The sequence below is a fragment of the Cyprinus carpio genome, chromosome B18 (assembly GCF_018340385.1).
Source record: "Cyprinus carpio isolate SPL01 chromosome B18, ASM1834038v1, whole genome shotgun sequence".
Taxonomy (NCBI): Eukaryota; Metazoa; Chordata; class Actinopteri; order Cypriniformes; family Cyprinidae; genus Cyprinus; species Cyprinus carpio.
Genome location: NC_056614.1, coordinates 21,600,426 through 21,618,214, shown reverse-complemented (window position 1 = coordinate 21,618,214; position 17,789 = coordinate 21,600,426). Strand labels below are relative to the sequence as shown.

General features: G+C 39.3%; 1 protein-coding gene across 22 annotated transcripts in view; it reads left to right on the top strand.

Annotated features, from left to right (window-relative positions):
• mical3a (microtubule associated monooxygenase, calponin and LIM domain containing 3a) overlaps positions 1–17,789 on the top strand; it is a 77,132-nt gene that overhangs the window by 18,175 nt on the left and 41,168 nt on the right. For 19 of the 22 annotated variants that reach the window (XM_042744357.1, XM_042744337.1, XM_042744340.1 and 16 more), the window contains exons 2-16: positions 3,802–4,179; positions 4,323–4,530; positions 4,909–5,025; positions 5,188–5,289; positions 6,640–6,795; positions 7,253–7,353; positions 9,780–10,037; positions 10,445–10,560; positions 11,124–11,250; positions 11,541–11,634; positions 11,771–11,797; positions 12,175–12,322; positions 14,256–14,452; positions 14,579–14,697; positions 14,774–14,845. In XM_042744357.1, coding sequence (XP_042600291.1) covers positions 3,904–4,179; positions 4,323–4,530; positions 4,909–5,025; positions 5,188–5,289; positions 6,640–6,795; positions 7,253–7,353; positions 9,780–10,037; positions 10,445–10,560; positions 11,124–11,250; positions 11,541–11,634; positions 11,771–11,797; positions 12,175–12,322; positions 14,256–14,452; positions 14,579–14,697; positions 14,774–14,845 — 2,118 coding nt within the window. In that variant the 5' untranslated portion in view covers positions 3,802–3,903. Of the gene's footprint in view, positions 1–502; positions 637–3,801; positions 4,180–4,322; positions 4,531–4,908; positions 5,026–5,187; positions 5,290–6,639; positions 6,796–7,252; positions 7,354–9,779; positions 10,038–10,444; positions 10,561–11,123; positions 11,251–11,540; positions 11,635–11,770; positions 11,798–12,174; positions 12,323–14,255; positions 14,453–14,578; positions 14,698–14,773; positions 14,846–17,789 lie in introns of all 22 variants that reach the window. The other 3 variants (XM_042744338.1, XM_042744356.1, XM_042744335.1) reach the window with 2 other exon arrangements.

Genomic DNA, 17,789 nt, shown 5'->3' with positions numbered 1-17,789 from the left:
GTATAAACTGTACTCTAAACTCGAAGCTCTGCGCTGTTCAAACGAGTAGCGCGGTTTTATTTTGCTCTATGCATTTTTCATTTTGTTCGCAGTCTGGAGCCCTGGATGGGAAGCATTCAGATATTTTATTTTATTTTATTTTATTTTATTTTTTTTTATTTTATTTTGTCGTTTGTTTTATGTTTTGTTTTGTTTTATTTTATTAAATTTATATTTATATTTTTCACAAAATGATCTCCGTAGAATTAAACCCATGTTTCAGAATATTTGGATGGTTGTAGTTCTATGCACATCGTCATGCTTCCTTCTTGGCTTGTGGCCAGTCCTGAATAAAATCCACAGAATTCCATAAAAATCTCTGCAGACTTCATGATTTTAACTGCTGTTGTTTTCGAAGTTCTACACATCCCTGCCTCTTATATTTGTTTTTAAATTCAATATTTTAGTAATAATCCATTTAATTTAAACATATTCCATATAATTATTTGTCATCTACCATCAGCACAGGAAAAGTATGCAGATTCTGTATGGATCTTATGGCTGACCAAGGGGTGTGTGTATAGTGAAACCAGCTTCTTTCCCATGCTCTTGAGGAGTCAGTCTCCTCAGTTGTAACTACATGAGGGCTTTAAACAGGTTAGTCCACACTGATACATAACACAGCTGGGTTCACATGATATTCAGTGTAAACCGAGCTTTGCCGCTGAGGTTCTCTGATATCATATACATGCCGAGGTTCTCGCCTTTCAGGGGCTAACAGAATTAAAGCCACATGAGGACAACCTTTGTTAAATGAGCTGTACTTTGAACGTCAATGTATTTCAGTGTCGTATTTGTTTACCCGACCACTGCCTTGCAAAGAAGTTCAACCGTTTGAAGCATTAGTGTCGTGTTATAAAGTAATGGAGAGAGGAAGCAGATAACCAGATCCATCTGCCTCAGCAGTGCATTCACACACCTTTCCAGTGTTCAAAGCCAATGCGACAGCTGACGTGTACAGAAATTTACAGGACAAAATATTTCATGACTTTGAAATCCATTCATTTAATATGAAAACATGAAGTCTTTGTACACTTCATATGGTAATAGGCCTGTCTCCATTGCTTTAGAATCACTTGACGGAAATAACTGTGATTTTATAAATGTTAGTCAAATATTCCTATCCAATCAGGAAATTTTAAGTCAATCTAATAGGCTAATATTTACAGCAACGAAATCTAATCAAATTGATGTCAGTGTGAATGTAAATGTGAATTGGTATTACTATTAGTAGTAGTAGTAGTAGTAGTAGTAGTATTGCTATTAAGTATATAATTTAAACTAGTATTATTATATTATATACATTTTGTCATTAATAAATGACTATGTATTCAGCTTACACTGCAAAGGCTTTTTTAATTGTAATTATTTGTATTGCAATCAGTTGTCAGCTAAAATTTCAATCTTATGACAGCCCTACATGCAAGGCAGATATCATTACATCACGTCTTGTGTCTTTGTGGCACTACTGAGGCTTTTAGTGGCTGGCTGCGGTGTTGACTCGATTGCTGGCGCAGCAGTTTCAGAACGGTGAGGTCAGGAGCATGTTTTCACAGCACGCTAAACCTGGAACTGAGTGAAAGAGCCCTTACACTAACCCTTCACCTACCTTCCCTTTCATCGGCTTTCTGTGAGGTGGAGATTTCCTTCATCTAGACCACACCTTAGCAGTGTGTGTGAGTCTGAATTCGTTTAAAGGGAGTGTGTGTGTGTGTGTGTACATGTCCTTGGACTTGACATACTGCTAATTAGATGTTCTATTTCAGTGGCTGACAATTAACTGTGTGGCCACTTTCAGTTGCCCGATTGAAAAACAGTCTATGCGATTCTTATGATTGGTCTGTATTATGTATTCAATTATTATTTTTTATTTTTTGATTACTCAGCATTCTTTTTTTTCTACGTCTTTAGAATGTCTTGGGAAATCTTGCTTTTAAAATATTCTTTCAGAGAGGTTTCTTGCACACTGTTGCCGAAATGTTTGGTCATCAGTGAGATCTGGTCTTTGTCAGCCTGTATCGAAGAATGCAACATTCCGAGAGACGCATGTGTGAGACTCTTTCTCACCATTTAAATGCAAAGTAAACTGTGGTTGGTTGCTTTACATGTCAGGAGGTCTCTTCCTGTTTGAATGGCCAGTTCTTAACCAAAGTAAGCTCTAAAGAGGAACAGACTGACAAAGGTTTGGCGATGCAAGACTATTTTACACCTGATTAGGACTTGGTGTGAGCAATAGTTTTTGTTATTCATGCAGCACTATGGTTGGTTTATCATGTCTGTAGTGTCTCTTTTACAGTAGAATGCATGAACTTCCAATGTTACAGCATTTCCTGTTTGGGTTTCTGTGCGCTCATCATACTTCCTGTGGTCACTGTCTCCGAGATAAGGGCATGGGGATTCTGAGATTCTCAGTCTTTATTAAAGCTTCTAGGTCCTTTAGGCTATGTGAAATTTTCCAGACAAGGTTTTGGCAGCCCACTCTGTGTTGATGAAAGGTGTCAACTTTTAATAGCAATGGCAATTTTATTTATATAGCACTAATTACTACTTCAACCAGAGTTGACCAGTGTGCTATACAATAGAATTACTAAAAACTGCAATAACACAATGAAAAGAAAAAGCAGTAAAACCAAGAAGGAAGGGTAAAAAAACTACACCATAACATGCAACAAAAAGATAGGACAAGGATAAAAAGTGCTTAACCAGAATTAAAAGCCTTATCGAAAAGATAGGTTTTTAATTTAGACTTAAAAATAGCCGCAGACGAAGCCATTCTAATAAAAGTGGGCAGATCATTCCAGAGTCTTGGGGCAATTGTAGCAAAAGCACGATCATCACCCCTGCACTTCCACCTCATCTTGGGGTTTTAAAACCCGTTTTATAGACCTGTTTACATAGCTGCGTTATATCATGCTCTTGTCTTGTGGAAACATAAAGTGATATCTTAAAGTCCTCATGAAATCAAAATTGACTCCATTTACTTTGTTAGTGCACCTTTCTAGTCTTAAGGTGAACAATTAATCTGTGCAAGTTAATCGACACACAAAAAAAGTTTGTCTTGGTAATCTTTAATCAAAATCGGTACATTTGCTTCTGCTCTGGAATGGCATTCCTTCTGTGATGACCTCAGTTTGATGATTTGCACAGAATATCCTTAACCACGTCCCTCCAAACTTTAGGTTGCTGTGAGTGTGAGATGGAGACGAGGAACACTTAAATAATACCCTGCCCTCGGTTCAGTATTCTGTTTCAGTTAACTTAATCCTACAGCAATGCTTGTTTTATTCAGAGAGTTTAATTAAAATTGGGTCATTTATCACAGACTAGACTTGGCTTTTTCCTACCTCCCTGTTTAGATCCATAAAACTGAAAAAAAATTTTGTCTGATTAGTTTTTTCTTCTGATTTCTTTAGATTTGTTTCTGAAGCTTAACCAGGAAGCTTCCATGTCTCTCCTTTCTGCTAAAGCCATGCTTTGTGGAAATGTTATTTAAATGTTATCTCTTTATCATTGATGAAAATCTAATAAGAAGGCCTAGATGAGATGCTATCTGCAGATTTGAATTGCATTTTCTGCACTTATTTTTAGGCAAAGTTGTCTGAAATGGTTTTAAAAAAGTGATGTGCTCTCATTGATAATTAATAACACTTTTTCAAAATAAGCCAAAATATTGAATAAACAATTATTTTTTTACTTCTGTGCATTTCCACATGTGCCACAGTGATGTGTATATGTGTAATCTTTTTTTCTTTCTTCATTCAGGGTGAAAATTACCTATGGCAGAAGTTGAATCACAAACAGAGAGACTCTGAGTAAGCTGGACGGGGCCTGTCCCATTATCCTCGCTCGTCGGGTCAAAGGACCATGGGAGATGGAGGCGTCAATGCGGTGGGAGAAGGGGTGAATCAGTCCCATGTGCTCTTTGACCGCTTTGTCCAGGCCACCACCTGCAAAGGCACTCTCAAGGCTTTTCAAGAGCTTTGTGACTTCCTGGAACTCAAGCCCAATGAATACCGTGTGTTCTACCACAAACTCAAGTCCAAGCTCAACTACTGGAAAGCCAAAGCTCTTTGGGCCAAGTTAGACAAGCGCGCCAGCCACGAAAAATACAAAAAAGGAAGAGCCTGTGCCAAAACCAAAGTATGAAAGTTTCCCTGGGTGAAAGAGAGTGTTTTGGTTATTTGTTCTCAAACTTGCAATGTTCTGGGATTGCTTAAAATAGATCCTTTATGGATTTTGTGGCTTGATAATTAGGTTTTTACTCCTTATGAATTGTTTCTCAGTGTCTGATCATTGGAGCCGGACCATGTGGTTTGCGTACAGCCATAGAGCTGGGCTTCCTTGGAGCCAAGGTGGTTTTGTTGGAGAAGAGGGATGCATTCTCCCGAAACAATGTGCTCCATCTTTGGCCTTTCACCATTCAGGATCTGAGGGGTCTTGGAGCCAAGAAGTTCTACGGCAAGTTTTGTGCTGGAGCCATCGACCATATCAGTAAGTAGTATTTCAAACTGTTTTTCTTTTAGAGAGAAATTAACTTTGACATCCAGACATCCATTGCACATGACAGCTAGTAGACAGCACTAAACGTAGATGGGTTACGCACATTGGAGACTTTCAATTACTCAAACCACCTTCCGAGGACTCCCAGCAAGTGTATACTGATTCATCCCAGGCGTTAAATAGCCACCTACTCATGTAATCATTGTGGGATGTGATGGGAAAAATCTGCCAAAACAAAATCTTTAAACTTTGCCAGCAAGGTAGAACAGTTTTTGGTCAAGAAGAAAATAAATTGGACTTGTGAAAGTGATTTATCTAATCAGAGGAACTTTTCTAGAACGTCTTGGTTTTTGTGATCTCTTACTGCAGGTATTCGTCAGTTGCAGCTGATGCTCTTGAAGGTAGCTCTTCTCCTTGGCATCGAGATTCACGTCAACGTGGAGTTCAAAGGCCTCATTGAGCCACCAGAAGACCAAGAGAATGAGAGTAAGATCAGTTTCTCACGTCCTTTCCGTGCTAAAGTTCAGCAGTTCCATTCGTTTGTTTCTATTTCCACACAAATACCAGTCGTTCTAAAGAGCTTAGGTATATCCTGAACTGATACCAAGACTCGTCTGTCATCACTGAACATGCTGTTGGTTTTTCCAGGAATTGGGTGGAGAGCCGAGGTCCACCCCAGAAAGAATACATTCAGTGAGTTAGATTTTGTTTTTATTTTTGGTTGTGGTGGGAGGAGAAACACGCTGTCAGGTAAGAATATAGCACTTCATATAAAATCATAATTGAGAATGTCCTCTCTTTGAATCTTTAGTTCTTGTCTAGACAGGAACAAAAATAATTAGTGGTGCTTGCCTAGGAATTTGAACAAACCTCAGTGTGTAACTTGTCCTGCAGACATGAATGACATCTCAAATCATGCTGCTTATTCAGCAGAAGTGTGCTTGTACTTGAATGAATAAACTTGGCAAATCAAAAAAGCATGAAAAATCTTGTAGACTTGCACTAACATTCAGATATTTGTAGGATGTTTTTTAAGATTTAAATGGTTTTGAATTTTTTGGAAAATGTAATTCAATTCTGTGATGCACAGCTGAGTGTTCTGGATCCATTACTCCAGCCTTCAGTGTCACATGATCCTTCAGAAATCATACTAATATGTGGATTCGGTGCATTAGAAACATTTTCATGATTCTTTAAATAGAACGTTGAAAGGCTTTTATGATATAAATATAATTTGTAACAACGTAAGTCTTAACTATCACTTTTACATTAACATTTACATTGTCATTTAGCAGATGCTTTTATCCAAAGCGACCTACAAATGAGGACAATAGAAGCAATCAAAACCAACAAAAGAGCAATGAAATGCAATTGCTACGACAAGTCTTGGCTAAAAAAAATCGATACAATAAAATTAGATGAGAGAGTGCTAGAGTTAGAGGGTCAAATAAAGATGGAAGAGAGGTGTTTTTATCAGTTTCTTGAAGATGGCTATGGACTCAGCTGCTCGAAGTGAGTTGGGCAGGTCATTCCACCAGGAGGTTCAGTAACAGTAAATGTTCCCTCCTGGTGGAATGGCCTTTAGTGATTTTGTGCCTCTTGTGGGCACATCAGTCTGAAGTAGTAAAGTTAGGTAAAAAGGTGGTTTTGTAGGCAAACATTAATGCCTTGACTTTTATGCGAGCAGCTATTGGTCACCCAGTGCAAACTGATAAACAGAGTGAAGTGTCACTTTTGATCAGTTTAATGTGTCCTTAGCTTGCCTGCTAAATAAATAATAATTGCCTGAATGGTGTAGTGTGCATTTAAAGATGACACTCAAACCTTATCAATGATTTTCTGGTCACTAGATATGCATAGGATGGATTTTGACTAAAACACAAACAACTGCATTGCAACACATTCAAAACACTCCATGTCTTTACAAACTTGCAGCCACCTAGCAAAATGGTGGTGGGTTTTGCATGGGTTTGCACCACTCACATCTTCAAATATGTAAAAAAATCTAGTTTTTAGTCATTGGAAATCTCTCTGATCTGTTGTTGTTCTGCATAAACATTTTGGCGCTCATACCTATGAATGTTTATGCTGTCTCTCCAGGTTTCAGGAGGAAGGAGTTTAGGGGCAAATTGGCTATTGCGATCACAGCTAACTTCATTAACCGCAACACGACTGCAGAAGCAAAGGTGGAGGAGATCAGTGGAGTAGCCTTCATCTTTAACCAGAAGTTCTTCCAGGACCTTAGAGAAGCCACAGGTACAATAAGCACTTTTATTGAATATATATGTCAGATTTTGATGTAAGAGCAGCAGCTACAGCTCATAGCTAACAGAAGAACTCTTGTTATACTTTTAGAGAAGCTCTTGTGGTACATCTAGAAGATCCAGCAGTGTAGAAAAAAAATACTTGAAGAATCTCATTTTGAAGAGCTGTCCCTGTGCTTTGTGCTGAGTTGGCAGATTGTTGCTGTTTTCTGAGTTGTATAATCACTGTTATTCTTCTCTCTCTCTGTCCTGTTGATGGAGGGAGTGGGCACATTATCTGCCTCACAGATGGAACTTAATTACATCTGTGAACGGATGCAAACAACTTCCTCTTTCTGTCTCTGTCCCCCTATTTTTCCCCCTTGACATGCTGTCTGTCACATCTCCACTTCAATCTCTTCCTCCTGCTCGCTCATATAGTCTTTTTCTCTTTTGGTTTGCCTCCACAGGAATTGACCTGGAAAACATTGTCTACTATAAGGATGACACACACTACTTTGTAATGACTGCCAAAAAGCAGAGCCTGCTGGAGAAGGGCGTCATTCTACATGTGAGTGATCAAAGAGTTTGACTAGTCTAACTAATCTCCACTCTTTTATTCTCACTTCTCCCTCCCTCTTTATCTCTTTCTCTTCCTGTTTGCCTTTCTCTGTCCCTTAGAAAAGTAGTAGCACACCTCTGCTCAAGGCAGATGATTAGAAATGCAATACAAACTTGAATTAAAAAAACAAGCATGAACAGCTGAAGCTTGTTTTAGCTGGCCTGGTTTGTCTGTTTTAGATGGATTTTTCAACTGGTTAGGCAGGGAAGCCAGCTGACCAACCAGCTAAACCAGATACACACTAGTTTAAACCATCGAAAACCTGCAGAAACATCTGGTTTTGGGTGTTGCATGCCAAAGTACCATAGCCAGAACCGCTAATGATTATTTACTACTGTTCAAAGGCTTGATATCCGTTACATTATTAATTTTTGAAAGAAATTAGGTTTTAGGATGCATTACATTTATCAAAAGTTACAGTGAATACATGTATAATGTTGCAAAAGATTTTTTTTTAAATAGTATATTAGTATATTTATCAAAGAATCCTCAGAAAAATCAATCGTTTTTCACAAAAAAAAAAAAAAAAGATTAAATAATTAGTAGCACAACTGTTTTCAACAGTCATAATAATAAGAAAAGTTTCTTGAGCACAAAATCAGCATACAATTTATTTCTGAAAGTTCTAGGTGTTTAATTCTGTCTTTAGGAGGCCATAGGAGTGTAAATAATCATTACTTAGTGCGGACAGTCTCTTCCCTTTTATTCACAATGTGATCTTCTGCTGTGTTCCCAGTACTGCCAAGTTTGTTGAATCATTAACAGGGAGCCTCAATCCCAGCCCTCTCTCTCACACTCACACACAAACTCTTGCACAATAAAACTGATATAATGATGCACAGTAATGATACCAATTAATGTAGCCAGACAGGTTGCAAGAGAGGGATGCTTGCTTTGCATTTTTCAGGATAAATTACAGAATCCCACTGAACAAAACACTGGTGTTTAATATGCATGATTACGCTTTAACTGTAATGGTACTCAGAATAAAGCCATTTTAAATGAGTGTAGGGTTGAGAGTCCTCATCTGTTTTAAAGAGCCTGACTGTTAGGAGAAGCAAACACTGCTCGCTCTTAGCAACATGAATCAGAGGGGAAAAGACCTCTCAAATATCCCATTTCCACACCCACAGCCACTCAGGACTGAATTATATGCCTTGCGGTGCTCTTCAGTTGCAGAAAACTTTGAGCTTAGTTTTAAACCATAACTTCCTTTTTAAAAGTTTTTTAATTATATTTTCCTCAGTGCCAAAAATTAGTTTCTGTTAAATTCTGTCTTACCAAAAAGATGCCACAAACATTAATACTGGTCATATTATATTTTATTATTTACTTAAAAAATGCAATATATATGTAATTTTATATATGTAGTTTTATTGTCAAGTCAAATATGTGTGTGTGTGTGTGTGTGTGTATGTATGTATGTGTGTGTGTGTGTGTGTGTGTGTGTGTGTGTATATTTTATCTGATTAATTACAATCGCAAATTACATTTGGGTCTGAAAATACGGCCAAAAGATTATTTAAAGCTTTTTTTTTTTTATGTGTTAAATGAGAAAGTATTAATTAGACATTACAAATAGTAGCTTTAGAAAGAAATATTTTATTTGATTCAACATAAAATTTATTACACATAATTGGCTGCAATGGCCCAACATAAACTATGGAACATAAAAGAAGATTGAAGATTGTTGTTGTTTGTTGGCGGTAAATGTCTTTATGATTCAAAAATTAATTTGATTTGTTCAAACGGCTGATTCATTCAAGAATTAAGTAAATGGCTCTCTTTATAAATGGGCCTTTGAATCATTGATTCACCCGATTCGTTCAAAACGAGGATTCATTCAGAAAGTAATTTTTGTTGCGCGGAGATGCACAACAATTCTGTTATGGCTTTAGGTAATATTTTTGCTGGCAAAACTGAGCAAAAACGGACAGTTTTGTGTTTAAAACATAACAAAATATTAACTTATTTACTGAACTGTTGTATAAAATCACACAGCACTAGTCTGATATTACTCTAGCTGCTGGTGTGATAATCGCTTATCGTATGATATAAATATGAGACAAAAACTCATACAGGGGCATTTTTTGCACCAATATCTTGAATTTTAGGGCATTACTGCATTTGAGTTGTTGCCCTGCATTATATTTGTCAACAGTCGACTGTATAATATGTAAGATCACCTACAGGTCTGGGGGCGGGGGCAGTGCGTTAACTGCGTTAAAATATTTTAATTGCGTTATTTTTTTCATTACTAATTAACGCGTTAAACTGACAGCCCTTGAATCTTCATGAATCTTCATGAGTTTATTTTTATTGCTTTTATACTGGTCTTATTTAGGTTTTTTTTTTTTTTCTTCGCTCTTGTACAGGACTATGCCGACACAGAAATGCTGCTCTCCAGGGCCAATGTTGACCAGAAGGCTCTGTTGTCTTATGCCAGAGAAGCAGCAGATTTCTCTACCAATCATCAGCTTCCTAAGCTGGACTTTGCTATCAACCATTACGGCCAGCCTGACGTTGCCATGTTTGACTTCACCTGTATGTACGCCTCAGAGAACGCAGCGCTCGTCCGCCAGCGCAACGGCCATAAGCTGCTAGTAGCCCTGGTGGGGGACAGCCTTCTAGAGGTGAGTGGAAAACCGATGTGGAGGAGGGAAATAAGACTATGTTCGTGAAAGGGAGTTTGTTATTTGTTAAAACTTCTTTTAATAGAACCAGATGGTGTTTTTCCATGAAGTACCGCAAAATTGGCTTTTGCTCTTCTCCAACGTCTTCCTTCGACAAATTTCAGCTTCTGAAAATACATTTTCTCACATAAATCTGAAACCACCACTTCAGAAGCTGTGGTAATGAAAGCATTAAGTTAAAACACCACACTCAGTTACACTAGCTAGCCTGCGACTGTGAGAGCAGTTTTTCCATCTTCTTCTAAACAGAAGGTGACTGATTTCTAATATGAAGTGTACAGCTGTTCATTCTCACTCTTAATGTATTAGGGACAAGTTGACTGATGAATATGTGTCTTTTGGTATAGCCATTCTGGCCGATGGGCACTGGAATAGCAAGAGGCTTCTTGGCAGCTATGGATGCAGCATGGATGGTGCGAAGTTGGGCTCATGGAAGCTCCCCTTTGGAGGTGCTGGCTGAACGGTAAGACATGCTATGCACAGAATGGAATGCTGTTTGTTTTTAAAAACAGTGCATAAGATACAGTATGCAATAATAAGGCTTTCAAAAACATGGTGGTGGTTTTCACATGTGATATTGGACATAAGATAATGGAAATAAATGCAATTAATCTGATTTGTGTCTGAATATTTAAACTTTTGCCATACTGTAAAAGTAATCTGAGTAATATGATGTTATACCAAACACATCTAGAGTGATACAGAAGTTATGATGAGGTTGAGAGTGATTGTGTCTTCAATCTGAGCAGTAAACAGCTCAAGTCCCTGCAGGCCGTCGTTTTCTGTGGTGCTCGTTTTCTTCCTGCACTGTTATTTAGCTGCATACTGCAGGGTAATTCACAGTGGTAAAGCATTTTTCAACTTGTATGCAATAAGCAGCGTGTTTGTGGGGAAGCAAAAGTGTTTTACGAGCGAGTAGCTTGCATGATGTCTCTAGGGTCTCATCTTGAGACATCACTTAAGGGATGAATGCCAAAATGAAGGGAATTTGGGTCTGAAAACAAGCACAGCTCCTTTGGGTTTCAGGGAAAGTATCTATCGCCTGCTGCCTCAGACAACACCAGAGAATGTGAGCAAGAACTTTAGCCAGTACAGCGTGGACCCGACTACACGGTACCCCAACATCAGCCTTCACCAAGTGAGGCCCAACCAGGTGGGTTTATACACATCTGACTGGTCAGAAAACACAGCTGCAAGTTTTGTCTAGATATTTTTGCTTCATTTTAATATTGGTGCATTCCAAATAATAAGTAGTATAATTTTCTTTTTACAATCTTTTTCATCCTTTTTTTTTGGCTTTTAAGTAAATAATCTGTAAATAAGGTAACTAATTTTCTACACATTTCATTTGCTGTCACCTTATGCACATGTTGGCATTTTATCTGCCTTCTGCATGCTTTCTAGATATTGGCGATATTGTCCTTACAATATAATTGTCTGCAGGTACGGCATCTGTTAGACACCGGAGAAACCAGGGATTTGCGTGTCGACATGGAGAATGTGGTCAACTCTTCAACTCCTAAACTCACAAGAAATGGTTGGTAGATTTAGTATCACGTTATTATTGCACATCAGCTGTGGATACATTAATTTTTCATATATTTATTTAGTCTTCCCATACATTGGATAGTCTCAAATGTAAATGTGTATAATTTGATTTATTTTCATCCTAGAAATTCTGCTTGAGAAGCAATTGCAAGGTAATTTTGTGGGCGACTCTAATCCAAATGCATGATGTTCTACAGGCTTCTATGTTTCAACAAGCTTTGTTCAGTTTATTGTATGAGAAGAGTAACTGACATGGAATGGAAAGTTGTCTTTGAGCACTTTAGAATTGAATGCAACTATGCACTAACAAATATTTGTGGATTTTCACCAACTGAGAACTATTATCAATGCCGTCGGTGTCTTGAATGTTTCATAACTTCTCAAAAAGGAATGAAATGCACCATGAAAGTTCTTCAGACGCTGCTCTGGTCATGTGACTAACTCCCATCCGATTGGTTGTTGGCGCATTCTATTACCGAATCTGCACATTCTTGCTTAGACACAACTTGACTTTGCTTTCCCCCATCAGAGTCCATCGTGCGCTCCAATAAGCTGCTGAACTGGTGTCAAAGACAGACGGAGGGATACAGAGGTGTCAGCGTGACTGATCTCATCATGTCCTGGAAGAGCGGCTTGGCCCTGTGCGCGCTCATCCACCGATACAGACCAGACCTCATGTAAGTGCAGTATGCCACATGCTGAACCCAACAAAAGCTCTGTGTTATTATGGTGCTATATTTAGAGATGCAGGACTGGAGCACAACACTTTTGGAAAACTTGTGAGTAAATAATGACAGAATTTTCATTTTTGTGTGAACTGTCCCTTTAAGCTGTGGAATATGAGTCAGCAAAAACATACCGAGTGTGCCTTTCAAGTGATAATGTCATTGCTAATATTAAGTGTTTCTTTAGCTGTGGTAGTTAATTTGTCCTCACCTCATTACTTTTGATAAGATATTTATAACTTTGTTTACCATATAGTGTTTATTTACTTTGGCTTACTCATCTGTTGAGTACAGCACACTATAATAACAGTACGGCTGGGTAAGTTTCTGCTTTGCAAAAGTCAGGAACTCATGCTGTAGTTCTTACTCTGGGCTCTGTTGCATAGAACAGCTGAAAGCCCCATTAGCTTTTGAGGCGCTCATTAACATTATCATAACTGTCCATTAGAGCAGATGCTGAGTGACCTTTAAAAGCTTTTGCTTATGAGTTGTTTGTCATGGTCAGCTAAACTAGTGTGCATTTGTGTTTGTAAAGCAGCATTAGTGGAAGTCTCTGAGGAGGATGCCACATGCCAACAATTGCCACCTTCAGTAGCTCAGTCATTATGCAGTGTATTAGTTCAGTTTTCATAAACATACTACAGGAAGTATATTTCTGATAATGCATGTAAAATAGACTGTGTGAATTGACACAGTTGGCAAGTTAAATTTTAAGTAGCCATTACTCCAGTCTTCAGAGTCACATGATGCTTCAGAAATCATTCTAATATGCTGATTCAGTGCTCAAGAAACATTTCTTATTGTTATCAATGTTGACAATAGTTTTGCTGCTTAACATTTTTGTTGGAACCTCTATATATATTATATATACTATGTGCAATATATTATACAACGTTTGTGATTTGTGTAAGAATATTTAATAGAATGTCCATTTTTAAATGATATTAGACATTTTTACTAAAAAAATAAAATAAAATTATCATTGATTAAATGTAAAGATTAAGTATGATTTTAATCAGTACTATTATTGTTAGTTGAATGTTTAAATAACGATTGCTTCTTAAGAAAATGTTATATAATTGTAAATAATGTATTGAAATGATACTGTTAATGTTGCTATGAATATAGCCATTGTTGCAGATATGGCGTTAAAACATAAATAAATAATATATTATATAATACATAAAGTTCATGATGACATTTATTTGAAATAGAACATTTTTGTAACATTATGTCTTTACTGTCACTTTTGATCAATTTAATGTCCTTGCTGAATAAAAGTATAAATTAAAAAAAAAACTGACCTGACACCAAACTTTGAACGATAGTCACTGTGATGTGGATATTTTCAAATAGATCTTTTTTTAAACCAAGTAGTAGTTCTTTGCTAATCTAATTACTTTTTGATGCTGAAACCGACTTAGACTAACAGATTTGCATCAGTGACGCAGCCTTTAATGACGGTTGCCAGCTTGACACACTATGAGCAACACAGACTAACTTGGGAATGCAGCAAAATTCAACTTTAAAGTTTAATGCAATGCGGCGACCAGCAGTTGGAGTCCAAACAGTGAAGCTTGTGTGATCCACAGCCTTATGCAGTTGTATGCAGCAACCGAGTAATAACTGCTGCTAGCAACCCAACAAAACAACAACATGAAACACTGTCAGTGTGAACAGCCCTTGAAAATTATGTTCAGCAGATGTTCTTGTGATATTTATGATTTAAAGATGTATTAAACTGCTTTGTAGACCATGTTCTTTTTACAGTATCATTGATGCATGTGTTATCTTGCATCAGTGTTTTCAAATCTTTTCTAACTTGCTACATAACATGATTATGGGATATGGAGATGTCTCATGTTGCGATGTCTTGTAACTGCAGTGACTTTGACTCATTGGATGAGAAAGACATGGAGAAGAACAACCAGTTGGGTTTTGACGTGGCCGAAAAAGAGTTTGGGATTTCTCCCATCATGACTGGGAAGGAGATGTCTCTTGTGGTGGAGCCTGACAAGCTTTCCATGGTGATGTACCTCAGCCAGTTCTACGAGATGTTCAAGGACACTGTGCCACCTGGTGGTGAGTTGCAGATCTACAATAATGCATCCAGAGAAACTTGTTAGGCATTAGGAGTTTTTATGCTTTTTTTTAGCATGCAGTTCTTTCATTGATTTTAGTAATTATATTCATATTTTTGTGTTTCAGAAAACCACAATATGAGCCCTGAGGAGAAGGCTGCGTTGATTGCCAGCACTAAATCACCTATCTCATTCTTCAGTAAACTGGGTCAAAGCATCGCTATCTCCCGCAAAAGAAACCCCAAGGTAGTCAAGTTTCTTTTTGATACTGCAAAATGAGTGATTCTTGCAATCTTAACTTTTCCTTTCAAATCCTGTGTAGGATAAAAAAGAAAAGGAACTGGATGGACTGGGGAAAAGACGAAAGACCAGCCAGGCTGGACAATCAGAGGATGTAAGGCCATATCTTTCTGGATAAATGGATGTACAACATTGTGTACAGTTAGGTCCATAAAAATTTGGACACTGACACCATTTTCATAATTTCGCCTCTGTATGCCATCAGAACAGAATTAAAAATAAAACAATCAAGATGAATTTGAAGAGCAGACTTTAAGCTTTAATTCAAGGGGTTGAACAAAAATATAACATAAAATGCTTAGGAATTTCAACCATTTGTATATACACTCCCCCATTTTCAGGGGCTCAAATGTAATTGGACAAAGAAATATAATCATAAATAAAATGTTCATTTTTAATATTTTGTTGAGAATCCTTAAGTCTGGAACTCATGGACATCACCAGAGACTGGATTTCCTCCTGTACTGCTTTGCCAGGTCTTTACTGCAGCTGACTTCAGCTGTTGTTTGTTTGTGGGTCTTTCTGCCTTTAGTTTTGTATTCAGAGTGGAATGCATGCTCAATCGGGTTGAAATCAGGAGATTGACTTGGCCATTGCAGAATATTCCACTTTTTAACTTCAAAAACTCCTGGGTTGCTTTTGCTGTATGTTTAGGGCCCGTCCTTTTGTACTATGAAGCTCTGCCGAATCAGCTTTGCTGCATTTGACTGAATCTGGGTAGAGAGTAGTATCCAAGATGGCGCCGAGCATGGCGGCCGTGTTGCGAGCTCCGAGTAAACTTTGCAGTTTTTCGTCTGTTTTACTTGTTTTTTTGTTGTTCTACGTGTTGGATGTTGTTTGTATAACTGTCTACGATAGACACACGCTTCTGAACATCGGTTCCTACGTCGCGGAACGCAAACCGGACTTTGAGTTCTTGAACGCCGGCGCTTTGTTTACAGACACCGCATCAGAGCCCTTTGTCTGGGCTGCGCGGGCGCGACCGAGGAAACGCAGCGCGGAAAAGAGGAAAGAGAGCCGGCGTCCTCGTCAGACTCAGACGTCGTCCCCTCCGACCTCCTCTCCCATCCATTTTGCTGGCTAACGTTCAGTCACTGGACAACAAACTTTGCGAACTGCGGGCACGTATCTCATACCAACGAGAAACAAGGGACTGCTGCATTATTTTGCCTCACAGAAACCTGGATGTCTGCCGTGGTTCCAGACTCAGCCATCGAGCTTACGGGGTTCTCCGTGCACCGCTCGGACAGAACGAAAGAGCTCACAGGGAAAAGCAGAGGTGGGGGCGTTTGTTTCTTTATCAACAACTCGTGGTGTGATGAAAGGAACCTGCACTCTATTAAATCCTTCTGCTCCCCTGATCTGGAATTTCATATGCTTCTGTGTCGACCATTCTGGCTACCGAGGGAATTCACAGCGGTCATAATCACCGCTGTTTACATTCCCCCTCAAGCCAACACAGACCAGGCACTCAAGGAACTGTATGGGAATATAAGTGAGCAGGAAACCGCGTACCCAGATGCAGCGTTTATTGTTATGGGGGACTTTAACAAAGCCAACTTCAGAACAATAGCTCCGAAAGTATTTTCAACACATCACCATCAACACGCGTGGTGATCGTGTACTGGACCACTGCTACTCTCCTTTCCGGGACGCCTACAAATCTCTCCCACACCCACCTTTCGGCAAATCACTCTTCCATTCTGCTGCTGCCTGCTTATAGGCAGAAACTGAAACGGGAAGCACCCGCCCTCAGGACAATTCAGTGCTGGTCGGACCAATCAGACGCTATACTACAAGACTGTTTTGATCACGTGGACTGGGACATGTTCCGGGCAGCGTCTGATGACGACATAGAGGCGTACTCAGAAACTGTAACGTGTTTCATCAGGAAGTGTGTAGAAGATGTAGTGCCGACAAAAACAATCCACATCTACCCCAACCAAAAAACGTGGATTAATAGCGATGTTCGAGCAGCCTTGTCAGCGCGGACATCCGCTTTTAAATCCGGAAACGCTGATGATCGCAAACAAGCCAGTTACGATCTCAGGAAATCAATCAAAGCCGCAAAAAGACAATACAAAAACAAAGTTGAAGAGCAATTCAACACCAGCAATGCAAGAGGCATGTGGCAGGGAATCAATAAAATCACAGACTTTAAAGGGAACAAACCAGCTACTGTGAACATTGCCGCCTCTCTACCGGACGAGCTGAATAACTTTTATGCTCGTTTCGAGGCTCACAACACCGCCCACACAGAGAGCGCTCCCGCAGCTGCTGCAGAAGAGGTGAGTGCACTCTCCGTCTCTGTCGCGGATGTAACCCGATCCTTCCGACGGGTGAATATCCGCAAGGCAGCGGGTCCTGATGGCATCCCAGGCCGTGTGCTCCGAGCATGCGCATTCCAGCTAGCCGGTGTTTTTACAGACATTTTCAACCTCTCCCTCTCTCTCTCTGTGGTTCCCTCGTGCTTCAAAAAATCCACCATTGTGCCCATACCAAAGAAAAATAAAATCACATGCTTGAATGACTGGAGGCCTGTTGCTCTCACACCCATCTTCAGTAAGTGTTTTGAGAGACTCGTCAGAGACTACATCTGCTCTGTGCTGCCTGCCTCACTGGATCCGCTACAATTTGCATATCGTAGCAACCGTTCTACAGACGATGCTATTGCTTTCACTCTACACACTGCTCTCTCCCACCTGGAAATAAGAAGAACACCTATGTGAGAATGCTGTTTGTGGACTACAGCTCAGCATTTAACACCATAGTGCCTGCCACACTTGTTGCGAAGCTCCAGACTCTGGGACTAAACAGATCTCTGTGCAGCTGGATCCTGGACTTCCTAACAGGCAGAAGCCAGGTGGTCAGAATGGGCAAAAACACTTCATCCCCGCTGACCCTCAACACTGGTGCTCCTCAGGGCTGTGTCCTCAGCCCGCTCCTGTACTCCCTGTACACACATGACTGTACAGCCACACACAGCTCCAACGTCATCATCAAATTCGCTGATGACACAACGGTGATAGGCCTGATCA